The sequence below is a fragment of the Oikopleura dioica genome, chromosome 1 (genome assembly GCF_907165135.1).
Source record: "Oikopleura dioica chromosome 1, OKI2018_I68_1.0, whole genome shotgun sequence".
Lineage (NCBI taxonomy): Eukaryota > Metazoa > Chordata > Appendicularia > Copelata > Oikopleuridae > Oikopleura > Oikopleura dioica.
The window spans coordinates 8266703-8290813 of NC_137291.1; the positions used below are offsets into that span (position 1 = coordinate 8266703).

The 24111-nt window shown below is 43.2% G+C and overlaps 14 protein-coding genes and 1 long non-coding RNA gene across 18 annotated transcripts; 6 read left to right on the forward strand and 9 right to left on the reverse strand.

Annotated features, from left to right (window-relative positions):
- Nucleotides 1-531: 531 nt before the first annotated feature.
- LOC145696170 (uncharacterized) lies at nt 532-1349 on the forward strand. Its single transcript, XM_081773167.1, has 4 exons — nt 532-690; nt 734-849; nt 901-1073; nt 1118-1349. The coding sequence occupies exons 1-4, from the start codon at nt 591-593 to the stop codon at nt 1188-1190; spliced, it is 462 nt and encodes a 153-aa protein (XP_081629293.1). The 5' UTR covers nt 532-590; the 3' UTR covers nt 1191-1349.
- A 111-nt stretch (nt 1350-1460) lies between these two features.
- Nucleotides 1461-1944, forward strand: LOC145696191 (enhancer of rudimentary homolog). Its single transcript, XM_081773190.1, has 2 exons — nt 1461-1663; nt 1705-1944. Exons 1-2 carry the CDS (start codon nt 1490-1492, stop codon nt 1843-1845), a joined length of 315 nt encoding a protein of 104 aa, XP_081629316.1. The 5' UTR covers nt 1461-1489; the 3' UTR covers nt 1846-1944.
- Nucleotides 1945-1999: 55 nt separating this feature from the next.
- LOC145711276 (uncharacterized) lies at nt 2000-2594 on the reverse strand. Of its 2 annotated transcripts, none has more exons than XM_081788997.1 (3): nt 2469-2594; nt 2343-2427; nt 2000-2293 (listed from the first exon to the last, which is right to left on the reverse strand). In XM_081788997.1, exons 1-3 carry the CDS (start codon nt 2570-2572, stop codon nt 2015-2017), a joined length of 468 nt encoding a protein of 155 aa, XP_081645123.1. In that variant the 5' UTR covers nt 2573-2594; the 3' UTR covers nt 2000-2014. The 2 variants fall into 2 exon arrangements, with proteins under 2 accessions (XP_081645123.1, XP_081645122.1); XM_081788996.1 differs by having other exon boundaries at nt 2000-2299.
- Nucleotides 2595-3228: 634 nt separating this feature from the next.
- LOC145711935 (uncharacterized) lies at nt 3229-4442 on the forward strand. Its single transcript, XM_081789625.1, has 4 exons — nt 3229-3321; nt 3502-4051; nt 4090-4281; nt 4324-4442. The coding sequence occupies exons 1-4, from the start codon at nt 3229-3231 to the stop codon at nt 4410-4412; spliced, it is 924 nt and encodes a 307-aa protein (XP_081645751.1). The 3' UTR covers nt 4413-4442.
- Nucleotides 4443-5039: 597 nt separating this feature from the next.
- LOC145711936 (uncharacterized) lies at nt 5040-7897 on the forward strand. The gene is made up of 13 exons (XM_081789626.1): nt 5040-5320; nt 5368-5488; nt 5546-5613; nt 5655-5810; nt 6116-6229; nt 6483-6534; nt 6580-6705; nt 6749-6801; nt 6843-6968; nt 7021-7119; nt 7162-7411; nt 7453-7626; nt 7696-7897. Exons 1-13 carry the CDS (start codon nt 5063-5065, stop codon nt 7761-7763), a joined length of 1665 nt encoding a protein of 554 aa, XP_081645752.1. The 5' UTR covers nt 5040-5062; the 3' UTR covers nt 7764-7897.
- A 38-nt stretch (nt 7898-7935) lies between these two features.
- LOC145696106 (uncharacterized) lies at nt 7936-10381 on the reverse strand. Of its 2 annotated transcripts, none has more exons than XM_081773105.1 (8): nt 10277-10381; nt 10061-10231; nt 9840-10015; nt 9593-9797; nt 9366-9548; nt 9111-9322; nt 8486-9065; nt 7936-8438 (listed from the first exon to the last, which is right to left on the reverse strand). In XM_081773105.1, exons 1-8 carry the CDS (start codon nt 10311-10313, stop codon nt 8329-8331), a joined length of 1674 nt encoding a protein of 557 aa, XP_081629231.1. In that variant the 5' UTR covers nt 10314-10381; the 3' UTR covers nt 7936-8328. The 2 variants fall into 2 exon arrangements, with proteins under 2 accessions (XP_081629231.1, XP_081629223.1); XM_081773097.1 differs by having other exon boundaries at nt 9111-9325.
- Nucleotides 10382-10392: 11 nt separating this feature from the next.
- On the reverse strand, nt 10393-12562 carry LOC145696159 (intraflagellar transport protein 22 homolog). Its single transcript, XM_081773156.1, has 4 exons — nt 12418-12562; nt 11061-11505; nt 10886-11016; nt 10393-10839 (listed from the first exon to the last, which is right to left on the reverse strand). Exons 2-4 carry the CDS (start codon nt 11275-11277, stop codon nt 10666-10668), a joined length of 522 nt encoding a protein of 173 aa, XP_081629282.1. The 5' UTR covers nt 11278-11505; nt 12418-12562; the 3' UTR covers nt 10393-10665.
- A 110-nt stretch (nt 12563-12672) lies between these two features.
- On the reverse strand, nt 12673-13445 carry LOC145696200 (uncharacterized). The gene is made up of 4 exons (XR_014133794.1): nt 13282-13445; nt 13101-13235; nt 12947-13059; nt 12673-12897 (listed from the first exon to the last, which is right to left on the reverse strand). It is a non-coding gene; the product is annotated as an uncharacterized LOC145696200 (long non-coding RNA).
- Nucleotides 13446-14009: 564 nt separating this feature from the next.
- Nucleotides 14010-15878, reverse strand: LOC145696123 (ectonucleoside triphosphate diphosphohydrolase 7-like). The gene is given in 8 exon segments (XM_081773115.1): nt 14010-14255; nt 14303-14433; nt 14481-14617; nt 14620-14865; nt 14909-15155; nt 15195-15448; nt 15509-15595; nt 15635-15878. Coding segments are annotated over 8 exon segments (1386 nt in total). The 5' UTR covers nt 15729-15878; the 3' UTR covers nt 14010-14065.
- Nucleotides 15879-16309: 431 nt separating this feature from the next.
- Nucleotides 16310-17171, reverse strand: LOC145695326 (nascent polypeptide-associated complex subunit alpha-like). Its single transcript, XM_081772327.1, has 3 exons — nt 16888-17171; nt 16592-16840; nt 16310-16545 (listed from the first exon to the last, which is right to left on the reverse strand). Exons 1-3 carry the CDS (start codon nt 17125-17127, stop codon nt 16489-16491), a joined length of 546 nt encoding a protein of 181 aa, XP_081628453.1. The 5' UTR covers nt 17128-17171; the 3' UTR covers nt 16310-16488.
- A 7-nt stretch (nt 17172-17178) lies between these two features.
- On the reverse strand, nt 17179-17759 carry LOC145695327 (uncharacterized). The gene is made up of 2 exons (XM_081772328.1): nt 17589-17759; nt 17179-17546 (listed from the first exon to the last, which is right to left on the reverse strand). Exons 1-2 carry the CDS (start codon nt 17747-17749, stop codon nt 17399-17401), a joined length of 309 nt encoding a protein of 102 aa, XP_081628454.1. The 5' UTR covers nt 17750-17759; the 3' UTR covers nt 17179-17398.
- Nucleotides 17760-17785: 26 nt separating this feature from the next.
- LOC145695329 (F-actin-capping protein subunit beta isoforms 1 and 2-like) lies at nt 17786-18972 on the reverse strand. The gene is made up of 4 exons (XM_081772330.1): nt 18664-18972; nt 18232-18619; nt 18085-18189; nt 17786-18015 (listed from the first exon to the last, which is right to left on the reverse strand). Exons 1-4 carry the CDS (start codon nt 18951-18953, stop codon nt 17959-17961), a joined length of 840 nt encoding a protein of 279 aa, XP_081628456.1. The 5' UTR covers nt 18954-18972; the 3' UTR covers nt 17786-17958.
- A 28-nt stretch (nt 18973-19000) lies between these two features.
- On the reverse strand, nt 19001-19751 carry LOC145695331 (large ribosomal subunit protein eL31-like). Its single transcript, XM_081772332.1, has 3 exons — nt 19594-19751; nt 19263-19350; nt 19001-19217 (listed from the first exon to the last, which is right to left on the reverse strand). Exons 1-3 carry the CDS (start codon nt 19666-19668, stop codon nt 19018-19020), a joined length of 363 nt encoding a protein of 120 aa, XP_081628458.1. The 5' UTR covers nt 19669-19751; the 3' UTR covers nt 19001-19017.
- Nucleotides 19693-21614, forward strand: LOC145695330 (transcription termination factor 2, mitochondrial-like). Of its 2 annotated transcripts, XR_014133693.1 has the most exons (5): nt 19693-20184; nt 20232-20428; nt 20477-21115; nt 21160-21388; nt 21456-21614. XR_014133693.1 is itself a non-coding variant. In XM_081772331.1 (3 exons), the coding sequence occupies exons 1-3, from the start codon at nt 20929-20931 to the stop codon at nt 21520-21522; spliced, it is 483 nt and encodes a 160-aa protein (XP_081628457.1). In that variant the 5' UTR covers nt 20853-20928; the 3' UTR covers nt 21523-21614. The 2 variants fall into 2 exon arrangements, 1 of the variants encoding a protein (XP_081628457.1); XM_081772331.1 differs by lacking the exons at nt 19693-20184; nt 20232-20428 and having other exon boundaries at nt 20853-21115.
- Nucleotides 21615-23084: 1470 nt separating this feature from the next.
- Nucleotides 23085-24107, forward strand: LOC145711100 (uncharacterized). Its single transcript, XM_081788829.1, has 3 exons — nt 23085-23213; nt 23411-23628; nt 23670-24107. Exons 2-3 carry the CDS (start codon nt 23416-23418, stop codon nt 24090-24092), a joined length of 636 nt encoding a protein of 211 aa, XP_081644955.1. The 5' UTR covers nt 23085-23213; nt 23411-23415; the 3' UTR covers nt 24093-24107.
- The last annotated feature ends 4 nt before the right edge of the window (nt 24108-24111 follow it).

A 24111-nucleotide genomic window follows, 5' to 3' on the forward strand; every position in this document is an offset into this window, starting at 1 on the left:
CGACAATTACGTAATATTTAATTATCAATGCCGACTGTAGCAACCCGCTGCATGTTACTTTTAAGCATTTCCTGTCAACTTCCTTCCTTCTGTTCAACAACTGTAGGAGATTTCATAACAACACACATGCAGCACATAGAATATGTAGAATAAATTGATATTCAACAAAAACAAAAATCGTCCAATTTCGAATTCAGTCCTTTCTCAAACCAGAAAAAAGAGGGATTAACAGAGAGCGTCATTTCTAGAATGGAACATCGTTGACTTTATTTTTGCGGCGCGCGTAGCGATTGGATGAAACGCGCAAAAAGCGCAGCGAGATTGGACTAGCGCGCCAAATAAGAGAAACGAGTGCCTCAAGAAACCATAATTATCCCTCTTTGGGCGGGTTGCTGTTTTGTTAAAATCGTGAAAAAATCATAACTGAATCAATGATGAACTTATAATTAGATGAACGTAAAAAATGCCTGAACTTGCAACTGAAACATATTTTGTCGATTAACTTACCTGTGGTTCATCTTTTTCTGATATTTTACAATAATAACGAACGTATTTTTCCCGGACTCTCAAGTAATTTTATCACTATTTAGATGGGTTTCTTCCTTCCCTACCTCCAGGTCGCTCGAAGCGCCGGAAAGTCCACTTTCCCCGCTGCCGTCGCTGGTCAGGCCGCTTATGGACTCCCCCTCGGTAAGAATTCCTCGATTTTCCATTTTCTAATGCGCCTTTTTAGCCAAGTACCCCGTCCAGTGGGTCGCTCCCAAGGAAGAGCCCTCCATGTACCTCGCCGACTCCCTCTACCCTAAGCCCGGCTACCAGACGTCCAAGATGCTCATCCCCCGACAGTTCGTAAGTCCAATGCTCGACAAAGCAAAGTAGCTCTATTAAAACGCTCTTTAGCTTTCTTACCCCACCAACAACGGAACCTTCTACGGCAGCTGGCGATACGCTGAGCTCCGAAAGAACCAGTGGCTCTGGTGGACTACCCTTACCGTCATCATGATCACTCTCATCCGAGCCGGTGAAGGTGGATCCCTCAACAAGTCGTGGCGAGGACACAACGACTCCTACTGGTACCAATCCCCCTTTCTTTCCACCTTTACAATCCCTCTTTTAGGTACGGAGAGAAGCACGAGCTCCTCCACAAGATCGAAGAGCTCCAGCACAACCTCGGTCGAATGGCCCACTAATTCTAATGTGGAGAGAAACATCTCTGATCGAAAATCGAAACAAAAAAAAACATGTGATCTCTAAAATTATTTATTAGGAACCTCCAAGGTTCCCGACTTTGCCTTTTTGGTCCCTCTCTAGAGATAGAAAAAATACAATAAACTCCTTCTGTTCAAGAACCAATCCATATCAAAAATAAACTTTCGAACACTTTTCAAAATCGAGCTTTTATTTTTGACTTGCGTATCCTTTCATTTGTCCCTTTATCGGCTATTTTCAATCTCTTTTGGCGTTAGAAGGTTTCTTTTTCAGATCTATAATGTCCACGGCTCACACAATCCTTCTAGTCCAGCCTGATAAGAAAGCGGAAGGTCGAACCTACTCCGATTACCAGTCTGTAAATGACTGTATGGAGGGCGTCTGCCGAATCTACGAGGAGCACTTGAAAAAGAGCAACCCTACAAGCAACCAGATTACCTACGACATCGCCCAGGTACCGTGTTCATGTTTGTAGCCCCCTAAAGACGGCTCTAGCTCTTCGACTTCATCGACGAAATCAATGACATTGCCTGCTTCGTTTACAAGTCCGACGGATCCTCGTACAAGCCCTACAATCGCGAGTGGATCAAGGAGAAGATCTACATCCTGCTCAAGAGACAAGCCAGTGGTATCTGATGATTTCCGATGTAAAAAAAAACTTCCTCCATTTTGAGACGACCCGACCATCCGATGATTCTCTACTGCCCCTATTGGAATCTGAAACATTATTCGCTGAAAATATAATTCTTTCTGAAGACAAGAGAAATTAAGACACTGGCGTAAACGTTAGTTTCTTAATAAAAATTTAATCAAAATCGATCTCAACTTGATCAGGCGCAGTTGGGTACGGTGTTTTCGGTGGGGGAGGTCTTGGTGGTGGACCCTGGGAAACTTCGGACGTCACTGAGGGATAGATTGACGGTAAAGTCAAGGTTGATCTTGTCGGCTGGCTAGATGTGATAGACTCCTTCATCATAAGTTCCGAATTCGTTTGTTCGTATTGATGGGACATCGATCTGTTGATCCAATCTTCTAAGTTTCCCGTTGAGATGGTCGAATGTTGAATTTTGAGGCTCATTCGTCTCTTTAGCTTAATTTTGCTAGAAAAAAATAGCATTTTATTTCCATATTACCTCTGATCTATCCTTTCCTTTGCATCTGTACCACAAGGATTTTATCTTCAAGCCAATAATCGAAAGGCAGAAGGAACAGCAAAGCCTAAAACTCATAGGGACACATCTTTTGTCATGCAACTTTACTTGTGAACAATCCAAACGAGCTTGCACCACTCCCAGCAACCTTCTTTTTCCGAGACTCTTCTTTCACCATGTTTCCTCTTCTTCTTATTTCTTATTAGCCCCATTCAGATAAAACTAACAACCGCCGATCCAACTAGTTTTGCATAAAAATTGCATTTTGAGTATAACAATTATTCTAGAGACGGCATTAAAGACCGAATAACAATTACCAGTCATAAGGCTTTGACAGCTAGCCTTGACAGCTATCGTGAAATTCTATGTCGCAATTCGACAAATCATAAGGAAAATATTTACTCTCGGACCTCTTGAATTTGTTTCTGCGGGTGATCGCGGCGGGACTTAAAATTTAGCTTGAAGATGACGAAGAGAGGACTTTCTGGGATAGAGAATGAGCTCAATGACGCTGGTGCTACAGGAAAGTAAAAAATCCTTGTAAATATGAGTTCCTTTAGCTCAACAACTATCTTTATTTTCAAAAGTTTGCTTTGCTTCCATTATTGAACTGCATGAGGCACTCGCCCATGATCGAATGTCAGATGCATGGAAAAAGACTCGTTCAACCGAGCCATTTTTGCGATCAAGAAGTGAAGACAAATTTGTAACAACTGTCCCGCTTGTATCATGTCAAGGAAGAGCTCGCAAGTGTGAAAAGTACAAGTTGTGTCGATGATAATTCGAGCTCTTTGGAGGTCCAATTTTCATTGAAAATGAAAATTTCCATCAGTTTTTCAAGGAAGCGTCAAACTGCTCATATGATGAGATGAATAAATCCGCGGTACCAGCTGATCTCCTTGTTGTATCTGACCCCAAGACAGCTCATTCTGTTGGATTAATCATCCGACTGCCCCATTCGGTAGCGGATGGGACCTCGATGTTGATTATTCTTCACCGAATATTGTCTTTCTATGATCATCCTGAACAAAATGTGGAAGTTAATGAGGTCCTCCCTGAGCCAGCAGAGGAATTACTTCCAGATATAACAGTGTAGGCTTCAAAAATTTTCTGCATTCAAATCATAAAAAAAAATCATAAGCCATTGAGAGACGAACAAAAGAAAGCATTTCTTGAGAGATATCATGGTGAAATCATTAACTTCAAGAACGTTGTTCCGCATCATAAGTACGAAGAGAGACCGGTCAAATTCTTCAAGAGCCAAAGTAAACCAGTCGAGTATGAGGTCACATGCGGAAAAGGCTCTTTATCTGCACCAAAACGGCTTTTGGAATTCTGTCGGCAACATGGTATTACCATCGGCACTTATTTAATAGCATCAATCGCATTTATCAACTCAAAGATGACAGGAGATGCTTCAAAAGAGCTGAAAATGGATGTTGACTACAACCTTCGCGATCGTTTCCCCAAGAAGCTTGGAAAGACAACTGTTGCTTGCTACATCGGCTGGCCTTCCCTCAAACCCGAGGCAGAGCTCAATGAAACGCTTCTCCAGACTGCACAAAAGGCAAGTCGAAACATAAAGAGTCAAATTGAGAATCATGAACATCACATGTGGCGAGAGATCGAAGATCTATGGGAAGAACACGAGGAGGAGTATCAAAAGGTCTCCTACAGAAACAACGGAATAAGTAAAGTCCTCTCTCGTAACCCTGTGGTCTATTTTCAGCATCGTCGATAAATTTCTCAAACGTCGGACGATATCCTTTCGGGATTAACTACGACGTCAGTAAAGTGAGAGAGCTGTACTGCACGGGTCACAGCTGGGGCGCCTGGTTCGAGTATTGCATACTTTTTCAGACGACTGATAGGATCTGCATCACCGTTAGTCATTTATCAACCAAGGAACATAATGAAGCTGGTAAGTAAACGACATCAATTGATTTACTAGTAAAAATTCCAGCACAAAATTACGTGGAGAAACTCATCGAATTCACAGAATCGCCACAATCCTTTGCTGAACTAACGCTAGAAAAATATATGAACGAGTAAATTAAATTCTCTGAATGCGAAAAATGCAAGCAGGGGCAGTGCACAATGCAATGATCTGATTCATTCCTTTTATTAGTCTGGCTTATTCGCAATGTGGCAGAGGTACTAGAGGGATTACTTTGATCACTCCTCAACTCTGAGTAATTGACACCTGGAGCTCTTCGAGTTCAACTAACTCTCTAAAATCCACTTCTCGATTTTCGATCGATTGTTTCTAGAGAGAGAAGCACGCTCACCGCTCACGACTCCTGAGCACGAAGGTTGAGCAGACAGACGGAAACATGGCGCGCAGAATCAGCACATTTTTGGATGAGCACGGCATCCCCACCTCGGTGCCAATGAAGATCATTGACGCCTGGGAGCAAGTCGACATGCCTGAGCCATGAGCGGGTTAATTTTCTTGAGCAGAAATGACATTCCAAATATAAACGAGCAATATAAGAACACAATTCCGTAGATAGTATTAATTAAAGAGGTGTGAGGTAGCAGTTGAACTTTGATCCAACAGGTGGCCAATAAATTGAAAGGAGATTTTTCGACCGATCAATCTTGGCAGGAATCCTTTACGGTAAAGGCTTTACCTATAAATTCATAACAAACGCCCATAAATGCTTAACCCAGTAAAGAGCCGGGCATCTATCCCAAGAAGAATGTCAGTCGAAGAAATCGCTGGAATCATTGACAAATGCTTGGACGAATCCGCCAACAAGCAACGAAGCTCTGTTTTCAGCCGAGAAACAATTTCGCGAGATCAAATCATGAGGTCTGCTGAAGACTTGGCGAAAATCATCAATGGAGCACTCGAAAGTGATAATGATATGAAAGCAATGTCTTATGATGATCTCGCTCGATTTTTGATGGCTTCCTGCTCCACCGACAATATTATTTTTGATGATGATGAACAGCAGGTCTTGTTTAAAAATTTTAAAGGGAGCTGACGTAAAAAATAACATAGGACCCTCTTCAAGAAGACGATCTTGACATTTGGCGAGGACTTCCTCAGCAGAAGCTCTCTACTTCTCAAGTTCCCGCTGTTGTTACGGATTTTAAAGAGAAATTGATCAATGACCATTTATGTATCTTACTTAGTGATGCTTTTGAAACTAAAATCTGGTAGGAAATCCGATTTATAGCTCAGGTCTGTTCTGCTATTTCTGAGCTCTCATCGACTCTTGGAGATCTTGAAACTACTTTTACAAAAGTAAGGTCCGATGAGTTAAAATTTGACTACCTGTTTCTCAGAAAATGGAGCAGTTCATCATCGAGCGACCTGAAGTTTCCAACCATGTCAGCACCTTGAAGGCGGATCTCTCCGACATGATTCAGGCCCTCTCTGGCACTTTGAGTAACGTCCCCAACCCTGATGAGAAAGAAGTTGAAGCTGCTATTGAAAATGAGGTAACTTTATATATTTAAGGACTTCAACTCATGATTAAAGCAAGTCTAGCCTATCTCTTGATCTGGCTGCATAAAAGAGCGTCCTCAACATGGGGACGTATCTGTCTCATAAAAAGCCCCTAAATCTACATCTTTCAAAGAGAATGAGTCAAATGAGTCCTAAAAGTCTGTTACAAATTTATCAAGTTAATTAGGGCCAGGTGATAACAGTAGTGCCCCTAGCAGCAGAAAACTGTCTTCGCCACTCAAGAGTTTTTTTTGTATTCCTTATGAAAGTATCTTGGCATTAACATTTCTCCTCATAGCTTCACAACTGGGAGACTCGTCGAATCAAGGAGGAGTTTATCAGAGAGGAGCGACACCAAGTGGAGCAGCTCAACAAGCAGAAGAAGCGCCAAAAAGAGCTTGAAGAAAGCCGAGTAAGTAGTCTCTGGTTATTTTTTCTCTATTTGCATCTGGGTTTGAAGCAAGCACTAGGGGATCTTACGAGCTCCAGCTGCAAGACCTAACACCAATTGTACAACAGAAAGGAAACGATTCACACAGCGAACTTTTTTATGATCTGAAGACGTGATTTACGCCTTCAGGCTTCATCCGTAGGCACTATCAACCCGGGTCTATTTTTTCGAGGCCCCAATCAAAGTGGCCATCAGATTTTCAGCCCTTTTTCAGAGCGACGAAATAGAGAGCATGGACGAGAGACCAAGCGTTGCCCTTCCACCAAGTAATGATTGCACCCTTTTAGTGCCTAGCTAATAGTCTTACTCAGCCGCTGCTGGCCGAAAGTCCGAAGTCGGCGACAAGAGAAAGTCCGTTCGTCGATCGCGAGCTGAGGGGCGCACTTCTACAACTGAAAGATCTGGCTCAATTATTCGCCGGAGAAAGACCTCTACTGGTAAGTAAGAGACAAGTTTTTCGGAAAAGAGAACTCATTTTAGGACGACGAGTTGGCTCTTCTATCAGACTCAAGATTCCTGATGACAAAGTCGATGTAAGTAGCATTCCTCTCTTCAAAAACTATTCCTTACCAAGGCGGAAGAAAAGACTCCAGACGGACCCGTTACTAACGAGCAGTATCTCCTCGCTGCTGTCGAGAACCGACCAAAGACTATTCAGAAGTTTATTGAGCAAGGCGGCTCTGTTAATACTGTCGATGAGGTAAGGGGAAACTAGGGTTATTTTAAGATAATGAGATGATCGTTAATTTTAGTGCAAACGATCAGCACTTCATCGAGCTGCTCTTTATGGAAGCATGGATTGCGTGACTCTCCTTTCCAGAAACAAAGTCAAAATGAACTTGCAAGACAAGGTGAAGTCCTGCTAGAAACTAGTGTTCACAAACTGTTAAAAGCTCGGAGATACTGCTCTTCACTGGGCTTGCCGCGGAGGTGACCTGCAAATCGTCAAATACCTTGTCGACAACGGTGCCAAAGTCAACGCAAAAGATAAGGTAAGAACTAGGGCTATCGGAAGTTTAAAAAGCCAATTAAACTTTTTAGCTTTTTCGACTCCTCTTCACGTCGCTGTCCGAGTAGGTGTTCAGGAAATCATCGAGTTCCTCTGTGAACACGGAGCTGATATCAATGCAAAGGATAGAGAAGGTATCAACTTTTAAAAAATCATTTCTCAATAAGAATCAAAGGTGACACTCCAATGCACGATGCTGTCCGACTTGGCCGATACCGAATCGTCAAATCTTTGATTCTCTACGGTGCGAACCTGCGAGTGAAGAATCAGCAAGGAAAGACCCCTGTCGACATGGTTCAGCTTTGGTACAAAGATACTGCACAGGCTCTCTCCGGAAACAACGAAGCCAGAAAGGAATGGTGCAAATTCATTTATTAATTATAAAGCATTATCTACTGCATTCGCAATGTGCACCTCCGAAAGAAAAACTCCGTTGCTGTAAAAATGACCGACCTGATCAACGAGCAGCTCGCCGCCGGCCAGTGAAAATTGTTTTATATTATAAACGATTTATATTTCAAAATTTCTACTGTATAAGTTATCACGTAACCTAAATGTTCTCTCCATGTACAATTATCTATTTTCAGTCTTCATAATAAACAAGAACAGACATTTGTGAGAATGGCACGGAATGTGGCAATTTTCAACTAGATGATGATGTAGGTCGATTCTTTATTCTGGTGAATGAAATTCCTACAGTTGAACATGTCGGGAGTATACATGTAAATTGAGCTCTAGCGCCGCCTACTTGTTAGAATAGGAGACGATATAACATGAGCACGAGAGGGTGAAAAGCTAGTGTGCAGGAAAAGGAACAGGAACGCACGGTAGTGTACGTTTATTCACATGGAAACTGTATGGTTTGTTTTTGGGCTGACACTAGTGGGCAGTTGAAAGGGCACAGTTTGAAAGGGAGCAGAGTTTTCTTAGAGTGAAAAATCCGGTGCCCAAAAATGATGAGAATACAAATTATTACTTTTTTGAACCTTATAACTTGGACAAAGATTAGTTACTGATAGTGGTCAGAATTCAAGTTCTAGCGCAGCTCAAGTTATTTCTTCTGAGGTGCACCTCCGCGTCCACCACGTCGATACTGACCAGAAACGCCTCTTGGACCGCCGCCGTTTACTCGCTGACCGCGATTGTGGCCATCGCCTTCGCCTGAAAATGAAATGGTTAGGAAATGGGTTGGAATCTGTTGAATCCACCATTAACACGATTTCCACCTTGAAAACTTCTCTGGTATCTCTGACTGTTTTTGTAGCTGTAGTTTCCGCCAGATGATCCACCGCGGTAGCTTTTCTGAGCAGGGAGTTGTTGCTGCCAGGTGAGGTTGTCTTTTTGGTCCTCAGTTGGTGGGGGCGAGTGCTGGGGCTGGTACTGTTGAGGGGGCGCTTGCCTCTGCTGTTGTGGGCGCTGGGCAGCGGGGTTTGGTGGTGGCTGAGTGAATTCAGACGCACGGTTCGTGTAATTGCTCTCTTGACGGGCTGAGGGCTGTTGTTGTTGATGCTGAAGGTTAGCAGGAGCTTGGTGGCTTTGCATCTGATGTTGCTGCTGTTGTTGCTGCTGCTGCTGGAGTTGATGCTGAGCCTGGAGTTGTTGAGATGAAGAAGACGGAGCGACGGGTTCTGGGGCAGCGGGTTCTTGAGCAAATCCTTGAACGGTGCTATTGTAGTCGAAGCCAAAAGAAATGCCTTGGGGTGCAGGCTCTTCAGGCTCTTGTTCTTCCACTGGAACATCAGCAGGAGCAAGGAAGTTGAATCCACTCGAAACTTCTACAAGGATCTCCTACAAGATTGTGTAGGTTTACCTTGTTGGTTTAAGGTGGATTACCTGAATCTGTTGTTCCTCGCCGTAGACTTCTCGGTTGACAAATTCAAGGGGGGTTTGAACTTGTGGCATCGGGATGTTCTCAAGCGAGGGTTGCTGAAAGTCAAGGGAATCGAGGGTTGGTGGGTCGCGTTGTTCAGTCTCGTTGTTTGCCGCCTCGACGACTTCTTCTTTCGAGACCTCGACGTATTCATCATCGATTTGCGATACTTCATCTGCTAGAATTTCAATTAATGAAAAGGAGAAAGCTTATTTTACCGTTGACAACAACAGGTGAAGACACCTCTGTATCTCCACCGTTTTCGTACGTTTCGTCCTCGGGAAGTTGCTCGTGTCCGTTTTCCTCGCCATCGACGTTTTCGTCGATCGTCTCGTCAGGAGTAGTTTGGTCGTCGTACTCGGGAACGGGGTTGTACTTTGGTCGGATGGAATCAAGAGTATCTAGTGAAAGTGATAAGTTTGATGACGAGCTGATGATTTTATACCTCGAACTTGCTTGTAAGTAACAGGACCATCATCAGTCGAGAACACTTCGGCATCGGCTTTGTCCTCGTCGAAGATATCAACAAGAAGCTTGGCGGTGTCGGCGGAGCAGTCAGCAAGGTGAACTCCAGGACTGGGACTGAAGAGCGTTTGGTCTCGGAGCGGAGAGACAGATGGCTCCTCATGAGCTTCTGGGAGATGCATCAGCTAAAAAAAATGATTCAAAGGGAGATTTAATGAGACGTTTACCGTCAAGGTTTCGATTGCTCGTGCCATCAGGTCCATTTTTTCCTGTTGCTGCTTGATTTGCTCCCGTCGGTTGCGCTTCTTTCGCTCTTTCTTGACTGAATTCTCGAGTCCCGTCAGGTGCCCCGTGATTTCAGTAGCGAAAGTGAGCATGCCAATTACTTCTCCGTACTTTGCGACTATAAGAATAGCGATAAAAAAGACTCGAGAATGAAATGACTTACTAGCTTCGTGCTGATCATTGTTGAGTTTATCACCCTTCGCCAGTTTTGCCTTGTATCCGTCGAGTTTCTCTTTTCGCTTCTCCAAGTTTCGGATTTTTCTTTTCACGTGATCCGAGACGTATTTAAACGGATCTGTCATGATCACGTCCATTTCTTGCTCAGTAGCTTTTACTTAAAAGAATAAATTTGATACAATGAAAGAGCAGTATTTCTCACCATTATTGCTCTGGCTAGAAGCAGGGCGAACGACCATATTTCAACTGTTTTTCCTCTTCTCGAAAACCTCTCTAAAACAAAGATGATGAGCGAAATCAACAAAAGATCGAAGAAAGAAAAAGGGAACAATGCATGTTCTTGGCAGTGGAGTGTTTGTTATAAGTCGGCAAAGGACACGTTTCATAACAAGTTTGTGTCGTTATTTCGAAAGTATGAATAAATCTAGAGTACGAGTTTACTCTTTTAGAAATTTTGGAGTTCTAGTTTCAACACGGGTCATTTCTAAAAAGGATTATTTCAATTGACTTTTTTTCTTTAGAAAATATAAATTTTGACAACAGAGTAGAAAAATAGCGTAAAAAGGAACAATTGTAATGAAGTTTGTGTATCTAAGCAGCGATTCGTCGTTCGGCACGGTCCTGGACCTCGGTTTCGACCTTGACACATTTGCGTAAAAACTTGCCGAATTTCGATTTTGTCGTTTCAATATCGCTCAGGACGTCTAATTGTTGTACGTCAGGGATGACGGTGTTGGTCACTTTAGGGCCGCCTTCTTTGTTTATCTAATTGACAAAAACATAATTAATTTTGGGTAACAAAGGAACTTACCCAGAGTAGGCTCTGTTCAGGCTGGATGTGGCTGCTCTCGACAAAATAATCAACAAATGACTCGATACTCGTATCTCGTGAGAAGATGATGACGCCACCGCACGAGTGAAGAAATGATGGCCATATCTTTTCTAAAAGAGAATTCAGCTAATCAGAAGTTGAACTCACATCCTACCTTGGTCGGGGTCTCCCGAGCAATCCCACAGTTCAACATCGATAGTTGTCTTGCTGTCGACCTCGTGCTCGAATTCAAGCACTCTCAGCGACGCAGTAGGTCTTCTATGTTCTAGTAGCTGCGCAGGATCCGAAAACTGTCCAGCAATCAAGTTGCAGAAAATCGTCTTGCCGGCATTTCGAGCGCCCAAAACACAGATCTTTATTTTCTCGGTCATTCTTAAACAGTCAAGGATCAGAGTCGATTTCTAACTCGAAGCTACTCGTCGTCTAAGAGCAGGTCGCTTCCTAACATGTTCGATATTGCACTAATAACGCGTTCGGCATTGGCACGACGTTGTTCGTCGTTCATCCCTTGACCCGCCGAGCGAGCTTGTTGAACAAGGCCGAGGATTTCGTTGAAATCGTCCTCGGCTTCAAGCATTTCCAAGAGATCATTTTGGCCACTGAAAGGATCACACAAGTCAGCTAGTTATTTACCAAACTAGGCTCAGGGGTGACCATTTGGGCATTGGGCATTTGGGCAAATCGGGCAATTTTCGGGCAAAAACGCTTTTGGGCGGGCATTTGGTCGGCTCAACGCCTGAAAATAGGCTGGGCAACATTGGAAAAGTCGGGCATTTGGGCATTTTCTGGGCAGTTGGGCACCATCGGGCAGTTGGGCAAATGCCCACCGGGGGAAATCATGAACGTGGGCGTTTTCCTGTCCGCTTATTGGTCGTTAAGCTCAGAAACAAGAAAAAAGATATAAGGAGAAGGTTCTGCAAGGGTGTGTGAAGTGGACCTCTATGGTTAGCTGTCTACCTTTGACCTCTTGATCCTTCTGTGAAATTATCCCTACCCTTAACAACCAACCCCTTCTTTGCGGAGATGGTTCTGCAAGGGTGTGTGAAGTGGACCTTCATGGTTAGCTGTCTACCCTTGACCTCCAGATCCTTTTTATCCCTCATTTTTCCAAGTTGTAAATTCCAACCCCATTTTTGAACCTCTTTTTTTTCGAGACGGTTATGCAAGAGTGTGTGAAGTGGACCTTAATGGTTAGCTGTCTATTCTTGACAACCTGATCGATCTTTTACAAAATTATTTTTTAACCGCTTTTTAAATATATTTCAAACCTTCCAAATCTTCAACTGTAATAAATTATAGAGAGAAATTTAAAAAATTAAAGTTTTACCAAGCCCGAAATGTCGGGAAAATTTTTGCCCGAAAAATTGCCCAATTGCCCGATTGGGCATTCTGGGCACATTGGACTGGTCGGGCATTTGGTCGGCCCGGGTCTTGATTTTTGGTATTGGGCGGGCAATTGGTCGGCCCGACGATGATTTTTTGCCCAAATGGTCACCCCTGACTAGGCTTACTTATTTTGTCCATTTTGAGAGTCAGGCTCGTTTAAATCCGTATCAGAAGACGTTTCAATCGGCCTCCCACTTGCAATGTAAGGATTTCCTGATTTCATAGTCGCCCCGGGCCAGATGGAGCTTTCTAGAGCCTCAAGAACACGCTCGGGTTCTTCCTCGATATCCACGATCTCGATCTGTTTTTATAGATATTCTTATTTCTCCTTGAAAGAAACAACAGCGTGGCGCTTTGTTTTCTAATAAATAATCCAATTTCCTGATTTGAAATGGCCCACTCATGCATTTCTTTGGTTGGGTCGACCTTCGTGCAGAACAGGCGAACATCTGACTCTTGGAATGACTCGCTTTTGTCGGCGATCTCTTTGGCTTGGGAGAAGGAATTGTAGAAAATAACACCATTAATCGGTAGCTCAGTTGAAGTTAGGGAAGTATCATTTTTGGACTTTAGAACTTGTACAGAAGCGGAGTAATATTTGGTTTCTGAATAAACAGCGATTCCTATGAGAAAGAAAGAGAAAGAAATTGATACCTAACGATAAGGTTGAAGAAGTATTGGTGTTGAGAAGGTTGGCGATTTCACCTTTCTCATCACCGTAAATGACTACTGCAGATGTTGGCGCTTCGATAGCGACCATATTTTCACTAAAGCGGATCATAAAACCCTTCGATTGTCTTGAAATTACCTCTAGTCAGTCTTGAGTCCACGTGATTTCAAGTCTGTTCTCGCTTCCTCGATCTGTTTTTCAGCTCTTCCGCTGCTTCTGGGCAGTCTCGAAAAGTTCTGACTCTTTGAACAAGCGTAGCCAGCACCAAAACAGCTATAGAATCGATTAATTGGGCCTTACCCTTCATAAATCAGATTACCGATAACACCCACTGCGACAAGTGGGGCGATGAGAATCTGCTCCTGCGTGAGACCAAAATTGGGAAGCTTGCCGATGAGAACGTTGTACCAGATTATGACGAGGGAAATTCCGGTCAGAAGCCACTCGGCCAATTTGGTCATCTGAAGTTGAAGAAACTTGAATCGTGTTTTCAGATATTTTATTTGATAAAACTATAGGAAGAAGCATATTGCACAGAAGTTGATGGTTTTAGGTAACTGTAAATGATGAATAATGCGAAATATATATCTAAATGTAAGATCAAATGGAACTCATTTGATGAACTTATTTTACAAGGCAAGAATATCTTTATTTATTAAATATACAAAACTAAAGGGTGTAGAACTAACCCTGAAAAGGCACCGGCTAGATAACTCTAGAATCAGGGCGGGATAAGGGAAGTCTAGTGTACGGAGACCTAGACGAAGAGTGGATTCGACGGTATTGGGCTATTGACAGAAGTATAATTAATCCGATACAGAAGAAAAAGACGCCGTTGGATTTGGACTCGACAAAGTGAGAAGAGGGAGTTGTCTAAGAGACTTCCACGATCACCCAGACTGAGGCTTGAGTCTTCCTCTGATCTTCCGATTCTACGAGTTATCACCGTCATAAGGTAAAACTGGTCGGAAGTATCATATTTACGATAACAAAAAATGACAAAGTCTAGAACTCTAACAAGGAGGCGCTGTTTTTGTGGGCCATTTTGGGTTCTTATATATACAAAACTAAAGGGTGTAGAACTAACCCTGAAAAGGCACCGGCTAGATAACTCTAGAATCAGGGCGGGATAAGGGAAGTCTAGTGTACGGAGACCTAGACGAAGAGTGGATTCGACGGTATTGGGCTATTGACAGAAGTATAATTAATCCGATACAGAAGAAAAAGACGCCGTTGGATTTGGACTCGACAAAGTGAGAAGAGGGAGTTGAAGCTCCAATTGGCTGCGCGTTTCTGAAATTATGTTTTGCTTTTTTTGCAAAAAAAAAAGAAGAACAAACCGAAGAGGAAGATAACGAGTGCGATAAATCAAGGCGCCCAATGCCCACTGTACTTCTGCACCATCGATTGTTTGAACATTCGTCAGCTTCTTGCCCTCCTCGGGAAAGTTGAGACCTTCGTGTAGCACGAGCTAAAATTACGGAGTATGAAGTGTTTTTCATAAGATTCTGAAACTACCGAAACCCAAGCAGACTTGAAGCATTGATTCTTGAGTCTATTCGCATCTGCCTTGTACATTCCTTCTTTCCAGTTCTCCTCTAACTTTTCCCACTCTGTAGCGCAGTATTCACTAGCTTTTGTGTAAATTTGGTTTTGTCCCAAACTCCGGCGATCTTGAGAGTGTCTTCACTTGTGTAATAGAACTCGGAGAATCCGAAAAATTCGCCGACGGAGGAAAGAGATGGCTGGTACGAGCCAGCAAGGGAGCATGTCTCATCGTCTGCTGGACAAGATGATTTTTCAAGGAGAGGCTTGAGGGAGGAATAACAGCTCTGGTAGTCGCCTGTTCCGCTGATGGATCGGTCATGGACGTCTCCAACGAAATTCGCAGGGAAACAAGGATCTATTCAAAGCTCACTTTCCACAATAAAATGGTCAATTTTTACCAGAAGTACTCTCATCGGAAGCTGGAAGAGTCTCAATATGTCGTCTCAAAGCTTCATTAGCACCAAATCCCAAGTGGGTTGTAACGAAAAGATCATAATCAAGTCCAGTCGATCCTAAAGACACGTGTGCGATGTTGTCGTGTTTTTCGATGTTCGCATCTTTTGGAACTTCGAAAGCAATTTGCATTGAACCGCCACCCATATCAATAATTCCAGTAGAAGGGATTTTGTTTCCAAATTTTGTGAACTAGACTATTTAAAAACGACATTTCCATTGAGTTCATACCTTCAGTTTGCCTAGAACATAGTTCGCCGCTATCCAAGCATAAATGCCTTCCTCCTTTCCAGTAATAACTCCGACATTCTGCTCCGCAAAGACAAAACTCGTCATAGACGGAACAGATGTTCTCAGCTTATTGAGAATTGCATCCTGAGCTTCTTGAGGAATCATTCTCATTCCAGCAGTGGCTAACATGTACAATACAGTTTCATGATGTTGTTCCTTGGGTATATGGGCAGAAGCAAGGTCGATTAATGGACGTAGATAATCTTTCTTTTGGTTTTTATTGTTGCAATTTGACAGGAAACATCTGAATCAAGTAACCATTCCTTCAAGGTCTTCAGGATTGTCAGCAAAGGAGCTGAGACCAGGTTCGACTTTCTTTTGAACAGCGTTTCCGTTTTCATCTTATCAAATTGAAGCGAATTCAAATTAAAGCAGACTACCTTTGAGAGGCTCAATTTCGAGCAGTTCTTTTTCAGAGCTTGCTCTAGGCCATGTGTACACAAACACACGTGTTCCACTCGAGCCGCAGTCCATAACCACACCATAGTCATTAACGATTTGATTGTTTACTTCACTATCTGCTGATGAAAGAACGCGACCTGACCAACCATAGTGCGCGTTTTGAAGGTATCCGACGAACAGAAGACCGGAAACGATGACCAGAATTAACAAGACTGTATTCGAGTTCTTTATCCGTTGTTGTAAGCTTTGGGTGTTCTTGAAAGTTTTGATCAAATAATTATCTAAGAGACTTCCACGATCACCCAGACTGAGGCTTGAGTCTTCCTCTGATCTTCCGATTCTACGAGTTATCACCGTCATAAGGTAAAACTGGTCGGAAGTATCATATTTACGATAACAAAAAATGACAAAGTCTAGAACTCTAACAAGGAGGCGCTGTTTTTGTGGGCCATTTTGGGTTCTTATGTGCCACGCAGCGGGGCAGCTGATATCGTTAAGATTCATCAGACAAGAGAAGTGTCATCTCAACATTCTATAATTTTCCCATTTCACAACTTCGTCGACGGCATCATAAACTTCCTGCAATTTTCTGCAACACGAGAAAAGAAACAAAGGATAATTATCAACTGCGAGATAAGACGAGAACAAAGTCCTTCAATAACATAAAGTTTATTTTTAGACCGCACACTCCCGCCGACTGTTGGGGGAGCGCGTGGCCAGAGGAAAAAGGAGCGAAAGGAATTGTTGAACAGGGTGAAAGCAATTTCCTAAGGACATGGGTTGTTGGTTGGCTAGTTCGAAAGGAGAAATTGCGGTATCGAAGCAAGCCCCATTACATCGTCAGTTCCATGATCGCGTTCACGATGTCGTTGTCGTTCGATTTCAAAGCCTAATTTGTCGTTTTCAAAAACGCTCGAAAAAAGAGGATGAGTTACCTTCGCTGCTTTCGCCTTGGTGACGCCGGCCTGCTGCATGACGAGCTCGATGTCCTTGTCCTCGAGGCCTTCGGTGTCGACGTCTTCGTCGTTCTCGGCTTCCTCAGCCTCGTCCTCGATCTTGGGGAGCTGCTCCTTTGGTGCAGCCTGATCTTGCTTGAACTTGTTGACGGCCTCGGATCGGGCTCGGGAGAGGAAATCGTCGGTTTCGACTTCGCCAAAGACGATGTAAGTGTCGGAGTTGGCGACCTAGAAGGATTTCATGAGATCATGTAAGAAATCGGGGATTATTTTACCTGGTAGACTTCACCACCTTCGATTCGGAAGTTACCCTTCTTGGAGTTTCGCATAACAACTCGCTGGATACCGGCGACCTTTCGGAGGTTGAGCTTGGCCATGGCTTTCATGACCTTCTTCTGGGCGCGGGATCGCTTGGCCTCACCTTGCTCCTCAGCGGGGGCGTTGGCCTCGACCTCGGGGATCTCCTCGATGACGGGCTCGGTGGCGGCGGCAGCGGCGGCTTCAGTTTCAGTCATTTTGGCAACGGGTCTAAAGTCCGGACTGGGTAAGAAGTTAGACGAGAAATTTTGAAAGAGTTTGTCATGGTTGTGTTTCGAGCGAGAAGAGGAAAGGTCAGTAGAAAGAACACAAACCAGGAAAAATGAAATTTGATCAACACTTGACCAAATCACTGTTTTGACGAACAGAAATTACAGAAAATAGACGCTTCTAAAAGCTCGCAGCTTGAAGAGAAGAAAATATGATTTCAAGAGAAAAAGGAAAATGACGGGAAAATTGGAAATATGATTAGAATGCTCGTTTGAAATTCAAGTAGAGAACGCATGCGGACACTAGTGAGACGAGACCGGCATGCATGAATTTGAATGTTTTGATGTAGTAGTAGCCCATGTAGAGAAACATTGAGAATGCTAGGAGGCCGCACAGCTTATTTGCTCTAGAAAACTTGTTAGGTCGATTATTGGGGGAAAGCAACCACCTTTTAGGATAAGAGTTCTCCATTCCCGCGGCAGTGAATCCAACAATAGTGAGTGCAATAGCGGCAAAGAGGGGCGGAAGACTCCTTTTCTTGAAAAAGCCGATGAGGGCGCCCATGACTAGGAAGGTAGAATACGCCTGGATGATCGTAGCGACTGGCATTGTGTCTGAAAAAGAAGGAAGGTGAATGAAAAGTAATTGAATTTGAAGTCACATCAGAAATTGAAGAAGTTTAGGTAAAGATAAGGAAAACTGAAGAGAAAGAGGAGAAAAGGTATGAACAGGTAAAATTTGAAGGCAACGAGTAGTCGTGGGTTTGAAACGGAAATATCTTCAAGGCAGTTACTGTGTCTCGTTCAATCTCTCAGGTCTCAGCCATCGGGCTGCGAATTGAGACGATCAAGGCGTTGAGTGAGTTCTGCAGCCAACTAAATTTTCGCGTTACGAAGGTTGTTACGTAACAGGCTATCGTAAACAAAGGGGAGATTCGTTATTACCTGCTGGCGGTTTTTGATTCGTTCGTTAATTGGCGTCTGCGTGCGTAAAACGGACACGATTGCGCGCGTCTTGTCAAAGTACACATCGTTAAGACTGTTGCGGATCTAAATTGGGCCGTTAATTAGCGTTGATTCAAGATGGCCGACCTTGTTTTCGATGTCTTCGACCATCTTGCCAATCTCAAGAATGTGCTCTGGGATCTTTGTGCCAGTGACGTGCTTCTCCGTCTGTCTCTGTAGCGATCCTCCGAGACTCAGCAAGCCGCTGCTATCAGATTTAGTCTGCAGCCAGAGCATCACAGTTGTCGTCAATCGGTAGTGAAAACCATCGGTCTTCTCGATCACCTCAAAGATATGGATTGAGTCCCATGATCCGGGAATATTTTGGCTTCCATCTCCGGCCTTTTTGAAGAGAATAGCTCCAGCAAAGCCGGATTCTGCCGCTATTTCCCAAAGATAGACGGATGAAATACCGCCGTCGTAGTAGAGCTCGCGGTACTGATTGAAAACGTCGTTGAACTCGATTTCTATCTTCCTGAAAAGACAGATACAAACACGAACAATCTACTTCACTACTACCTCAACAACTCTGATATCTGTAGCCCGTCTGGAATCGCAGGAAAGTACTTATCACTCCACGGTGAGCGATAAGAATCCCCATCGCGGTTGTAGTCACACAAGAGAAAATCCCTGCCAACTTCTTCATCCCTCATTAGCCTGAGCGGCTGATCTACGCGTTCGAGTAGATCCTCCGTCAAATCTGGGGCAAGATCGATCATATTCGACAAGTTGCGCTCGACCATATCCGGAGGAAGGCGGCGGTGGAGGTCGAGAGCGGACTCGAGCCGCACGCGAGGGTTTTTCGACATTCTAGAATTGATGCAAATAAAGAGACAGTAACACGAGTGGATATAGACCGAAAGAGCCTTCCATTTATTCGGTGGCATCAACGTTCATGGTCTGGAGACCCTTGTAGGTGTCAACAGGGACGTAGGAAACAAGAGTGTACAGCTTGTTGGCGGAGTCTTCGTCCTCGTTTCGCTTTCGGTGAAGTCGGACTCGGATTCGGTACTGGACGTTCTTGACACCGTGCTCCCAGACGGCCTTGTTCAATCGAGCGTCGATTCGGACGTCTAAGAAATTTGTCACATCTCGCGATCAGGTGAAGAAGGACTTACCCTTCGTGCCCATGGCGTTTCGGGCGAACTTTCGAATGGCGTCGATGGCCTTGGGTGCTCGGTGCTTGTTTCCGACTTTGAAGATTCGCTAGAGGTAAACAAGGTTAGGAAAGAAACGGTGGAACATCAAATTTGAGCGTCTGCCTAATTTTGAGAGTTGAAAATTTGAAGCCAAGGACGATCCAAGCTCTAGGGGTCCTAAATCCCTGGGCATTGGACATCCGAGGCAGGAGGCAATCGGAACGCTCGCGTTTGGGAGTTCAAAGACCAATCAGAAGGGATTGTCAACCTGCAGAATGATTTAGAGCAGATAAAGGGGATGGTAATCTACCTTGTGGAGGTTGATGGTGTACTCCCGGGCGATGACGTCCTTGATAGCGGATCTAGCCTTCTTTTCGCGAGCCATTTCGACTTATTTGGTCCTTACGAGTCTGAAATTAGTAACAATGAGTGAGTGTTGTCAGATTGTATTTCGTTCGCAGAATTGGGAATAGCGTCTCTGTTCCAAATATCTCTAAAAACTGGTCTGCTCCATTTTGTCAAAATTTTACTCCAGTGTGGCTCACGCGTCGTGCGTTAGACCAATCAGAAGCCTCTAGCGCCGAAATGACTCATTCCGCGCGTGCTCGTTTCTTTCAGAATTTCTTCTGAGTCTAAAAAGCTCTCAATAACAAACAACTAACAGTGACTCTTGACTTATGAACTTGTCTAATCTAAGAAATCAAGTCATGATGATTATGGGCAAAAAGGGTTGAAACAAGAATCATCGATTTTATTGGATAATCTTGGGATTGCGCAAAATTTGGTAACGAGGTTTTCGCTCAAGAAACAAAATTCATATCAAAACTCATTCTTGGTAAAAAAATAATAATGAGAAGAGCAGTAAGAGGAAGCGCCAGAATCAGTCGTCGATGTCAATCTGGTGAGAAAACAGTAATAACGGGAGTAAAAGACGACGATTTTTGTTAGTGACGGTGAACAAAGGCTGGTTTCGGCCGAAAGTACAAATTGAACGCGTCGATTTGGAGCGATATTTCATCATTGTCGAGGATCCTTCTCATTTCGTCTGGCAGAATCTGACCGACATCAAAGACATCGAAGAAAGATTTCAAATCTTCGATCAGAATGAAGTTGAGAGAAATATTTTCGGCGATATTGTCTCAAGAGTACGGCATTTCTACGGCTTCATTAGTTAATGAGTTGTTTTATTCTAGTTCCCTGAAATTCTCGAGTACAGTTTGAAAAACCTCGACAGTCATTTGAAATTCTGGCTCGAGATGTTCCAAAACTCTTCAGAATACTCCTTCCATCTCAAATCCTACCCAGCCGCGTGTTTCCACCTCGACGACGGAGAATATTTACGCCGACGAAACGAAATGCTTGAGTTTCTCTTCTCGAACTTCGGCATCAACAGAAAGATGCTCATCAGACTGATTTTGGCGTACCCAAAATTTTTCAACAACGAAGTTGAGGAAATTTCAACGAAGCTAGAATTGCTCAAGAATTTGTATGTTTCTATGGGCGGGAAGAATTTCAAGGTCTTTGGAAGAACTCAGCTAGGAAACGGGTTTTCAATGGAAATTTTTGTTAGTCACAAAGAATTTTTCGATCCATCAAAAATCCACCATCAGCACAGAATGTCCTTATCCTCGAAAAACCGGAGAAAATGGCTGATTTCATGGATCTTATGACGAAAACCGGTTTATCATCCGAAGAAACGCTGAAAATCATCTCTAAAATGGCAGGAGTCTTACCGGATTTGGCACTAGAAAACGTAGAAATCACGATGAATCTGCTCCAACGAGAATTAAATCTTGAAGAAAACTCGGGGATCAAAAAGATTTGTCTTGAAGGTGAATTTTCGTTGGTGGGAAACACAATCAATTATATTGTTCAGCACCAACCGTGATAACCTTATCTCCCGGAACTCTCAGCGAACGGTTAAAAGGCCTTCGTCAGTCGGGATTCGGCCCTTATGAAATTCTCGACCACCCGGATTGCCTGACCGTTACGGGGCAAATTCTGACACATAGGATTCAAAAACTTGCGAGACTTGGAATCAACCCGTTACTGGAAAATCTTGTCGGGAACAAGGACGAATGGGAAGCAAAAGCTGATAAACTAAAGTAAGAAGTTCTTATACTTTGCCTTTTTTATTGCTTAGATGCGTTTTCTGATGGTTTTTATTTGTAGTTCTGAGTCTGGAAATCGCCCAAAGAATGCTCGCCCAATGTCCCCAGCAGTCATTCGACCAAGATAAATCAACTTTGAAAGCTTTGTGAACTTCTGTATTTACAGCGTAATATATACAAAATAAATTCATCGGGACAATGGTCCTTTTTCCTTTCAAAAGACGTGTTTGAGTTTTATATTTAGCTTTCTCTGCCGCTTGAATGTGGAAAGAGCAGTGAATAATGATTTTAAAAGGTAGAACGGAAGCGTCTATTCAGAGCAACATCAAGCTTTTTTATTATCCTTTTGAAAAAAGAATCAGATAAGGGAAAAGATTCCGGAAAAATGAAGAGGATGAATTTCAAAGCAGGTAATCAATGCCGCTTTTTCATATTTAAAAACCTATGCACAATGAGGTCAAGCTAGTTTTAATATAAAATATGGGGGCGGGCGGCCACGGTACAAAAGTGAAATTTTTACCGCGGGAACAAATTTTGTACCGCCGGTACAAAAAATGATAATTTTTTTCCCAATAAAAACCGATTTTTACCCAAAATAATGATCATTTTTGGACAGAACTCCACCTCAGCAATACCAGTAAGGAGTTTCCTTCAATTCTAGCGCGAAGCGCACACTTTTCTCGGATTTTATTTTCGGCTTGTACCGCCGGTACAAAAATTTTGTAACGGCGGTACAAATTTGTACCGTGGGGCTGGGCGGGAGAATAATTCTGTGGACAGAACTATTCTGTGGAAACAGAACTATTCTGTGAAAAACAGAACTATTCTGTTTGAAACAGAACCATTCTGTTTGAAACAGAACTATTCTGTGTCGAGCTTGGCAAAATTCACTTTGATTATGTCATAGATAGCCTATAATACTCTGGAACTCATGTCTAAGAGTGGAAAAGGATTGACTTCAGTCGGTCTTTGAATCTTGCAGCCAAATACAATATAAAACAATGATAGTTTGTTAAAAGAAGCTGAACCGAAGAGGCTATGAAGCACGCTACGGGCCTCCGGCCCTTGCGCGCATTTTCTGATAGAGAACTCATTGGGTTGGCAGGGGCAGTCTTTTTCTACCGCTGGGACTCATTTTTGGCAGCAAACAACTTCTGCATTCGCAGAATATTAGTTATTTCGCCAAAAAAAAAATTTTTTTTCACAGAATTATTCTCCCGGAAAGGGGGGGTGTTATCGTGAGAATAATTCTGTTTTTCACAGAATAGTTCTGTGCACAGAATTATTCTCCCGGTTGCCCGTACCGTGGCCGCCCTACACCCAAAATATGCTATATTATTTTACGTTTAGTGAGTCGTTAATTATCGCAAGTGACATTACCGTAGGGAGTCCTTGTAGGAAATATCAAGTAGACCTTCTCAGAGCCAAGCAAAATTTACGATCATTGCCGAAGCAGATTTTCACGAGAGAGAGAGATTAATTATTAATTAATCTTTCAAATGAGTCTCTGGGTCAGGAAAGTGGCGTTATCGATTTTGCTCCCTGGGCCAGATATGAATTCATCTGTAGATGAATTTGCTTCATTTGGCTCCCTCGTACTATCCAATTATAAATCCTTTCGACTTGCTAGATTTTTGCATAATTCATCACCTCGTCAGGCTCTCATGCCATACACGTAGTGTCAGAAGAAAAGAAAGAGAATTCAGCGCTTCACCGCCTCCAGTGATTTTATCTTTTTTTTCTAAAGACTTTTTAACAAAAGGGTGGATTACTGTTTTTGATTTCGAACGAGAGAGACAGAGCTTCAAGCACTTCTGAGGTGAGGAGGCTTCAGGATTTGCAGGGTATTCTCCGCCTAACCGCATGGAGTAATTTTACGACCGTCGAAAAAACAACGCGTTGTTCTAAGCACAAAGTTCTTCAGAATGTTTTTAGAAAAGAGAGTCAATAACAATTTTTTCTCAAGATAATTTTTAATGGGAAAATGTCATCTTTGCCATTGTTGCTCATGTTTAGGCGCCATGCTGAAGAATGCAGGAAGATTCTTCGAGCGAATGAAGAGCGATGAAGGCTTGGTGAACGAATGTCAGAAGCAGTTCAAGATTGATCACAGAGAAGCTATTGAAGAGATTATCAGAAAACTACGTGCTGGGGAACGATCCCCTGAGAAATTAGAATTGAGAGAGTTGTCTGGTGGCTTCTTTGGCGAAACGAGGAGTCTTGCTCATACTCAGGTAGACTCCATTTCTTGCTTTCTTTCTTCCAAGATTCCAAGAAAGGCGAAGTAGCAGGTTTTACATGGAACAAGCGGTACATCACTTTCTATGCAGACTTCTTCGTGTTGATGCAACTCGGAGATTTGGTAGAATGGGACAAAGAAAATGGGCCAAATAAGGATATGCTCGCAGACTACATCTTTCTCCCGGATGTAAATTTCAGCTGGAAACGCGTTTCGAAAGAAGAAATCATGGTCATAAATAGGTCCAGAGAGTGCACTCTCCGAGTGAAAGAGGAGGCAGACTACAATGTCATCTTACAGCACTTATGCGCACTTCAGTACATAACGATGAATAAGGATCATTTATCAGATGAGATTAAAGTACCTATTCATGAAAGGAATGAGGTTATAGAGTTTCTCTCTGTCAACGGAAATGAAGCGCTCGACTGGCATTTCGGTGAAAAGGAGTGCCAGAGATGAACTTTAAAACCGCTCATAA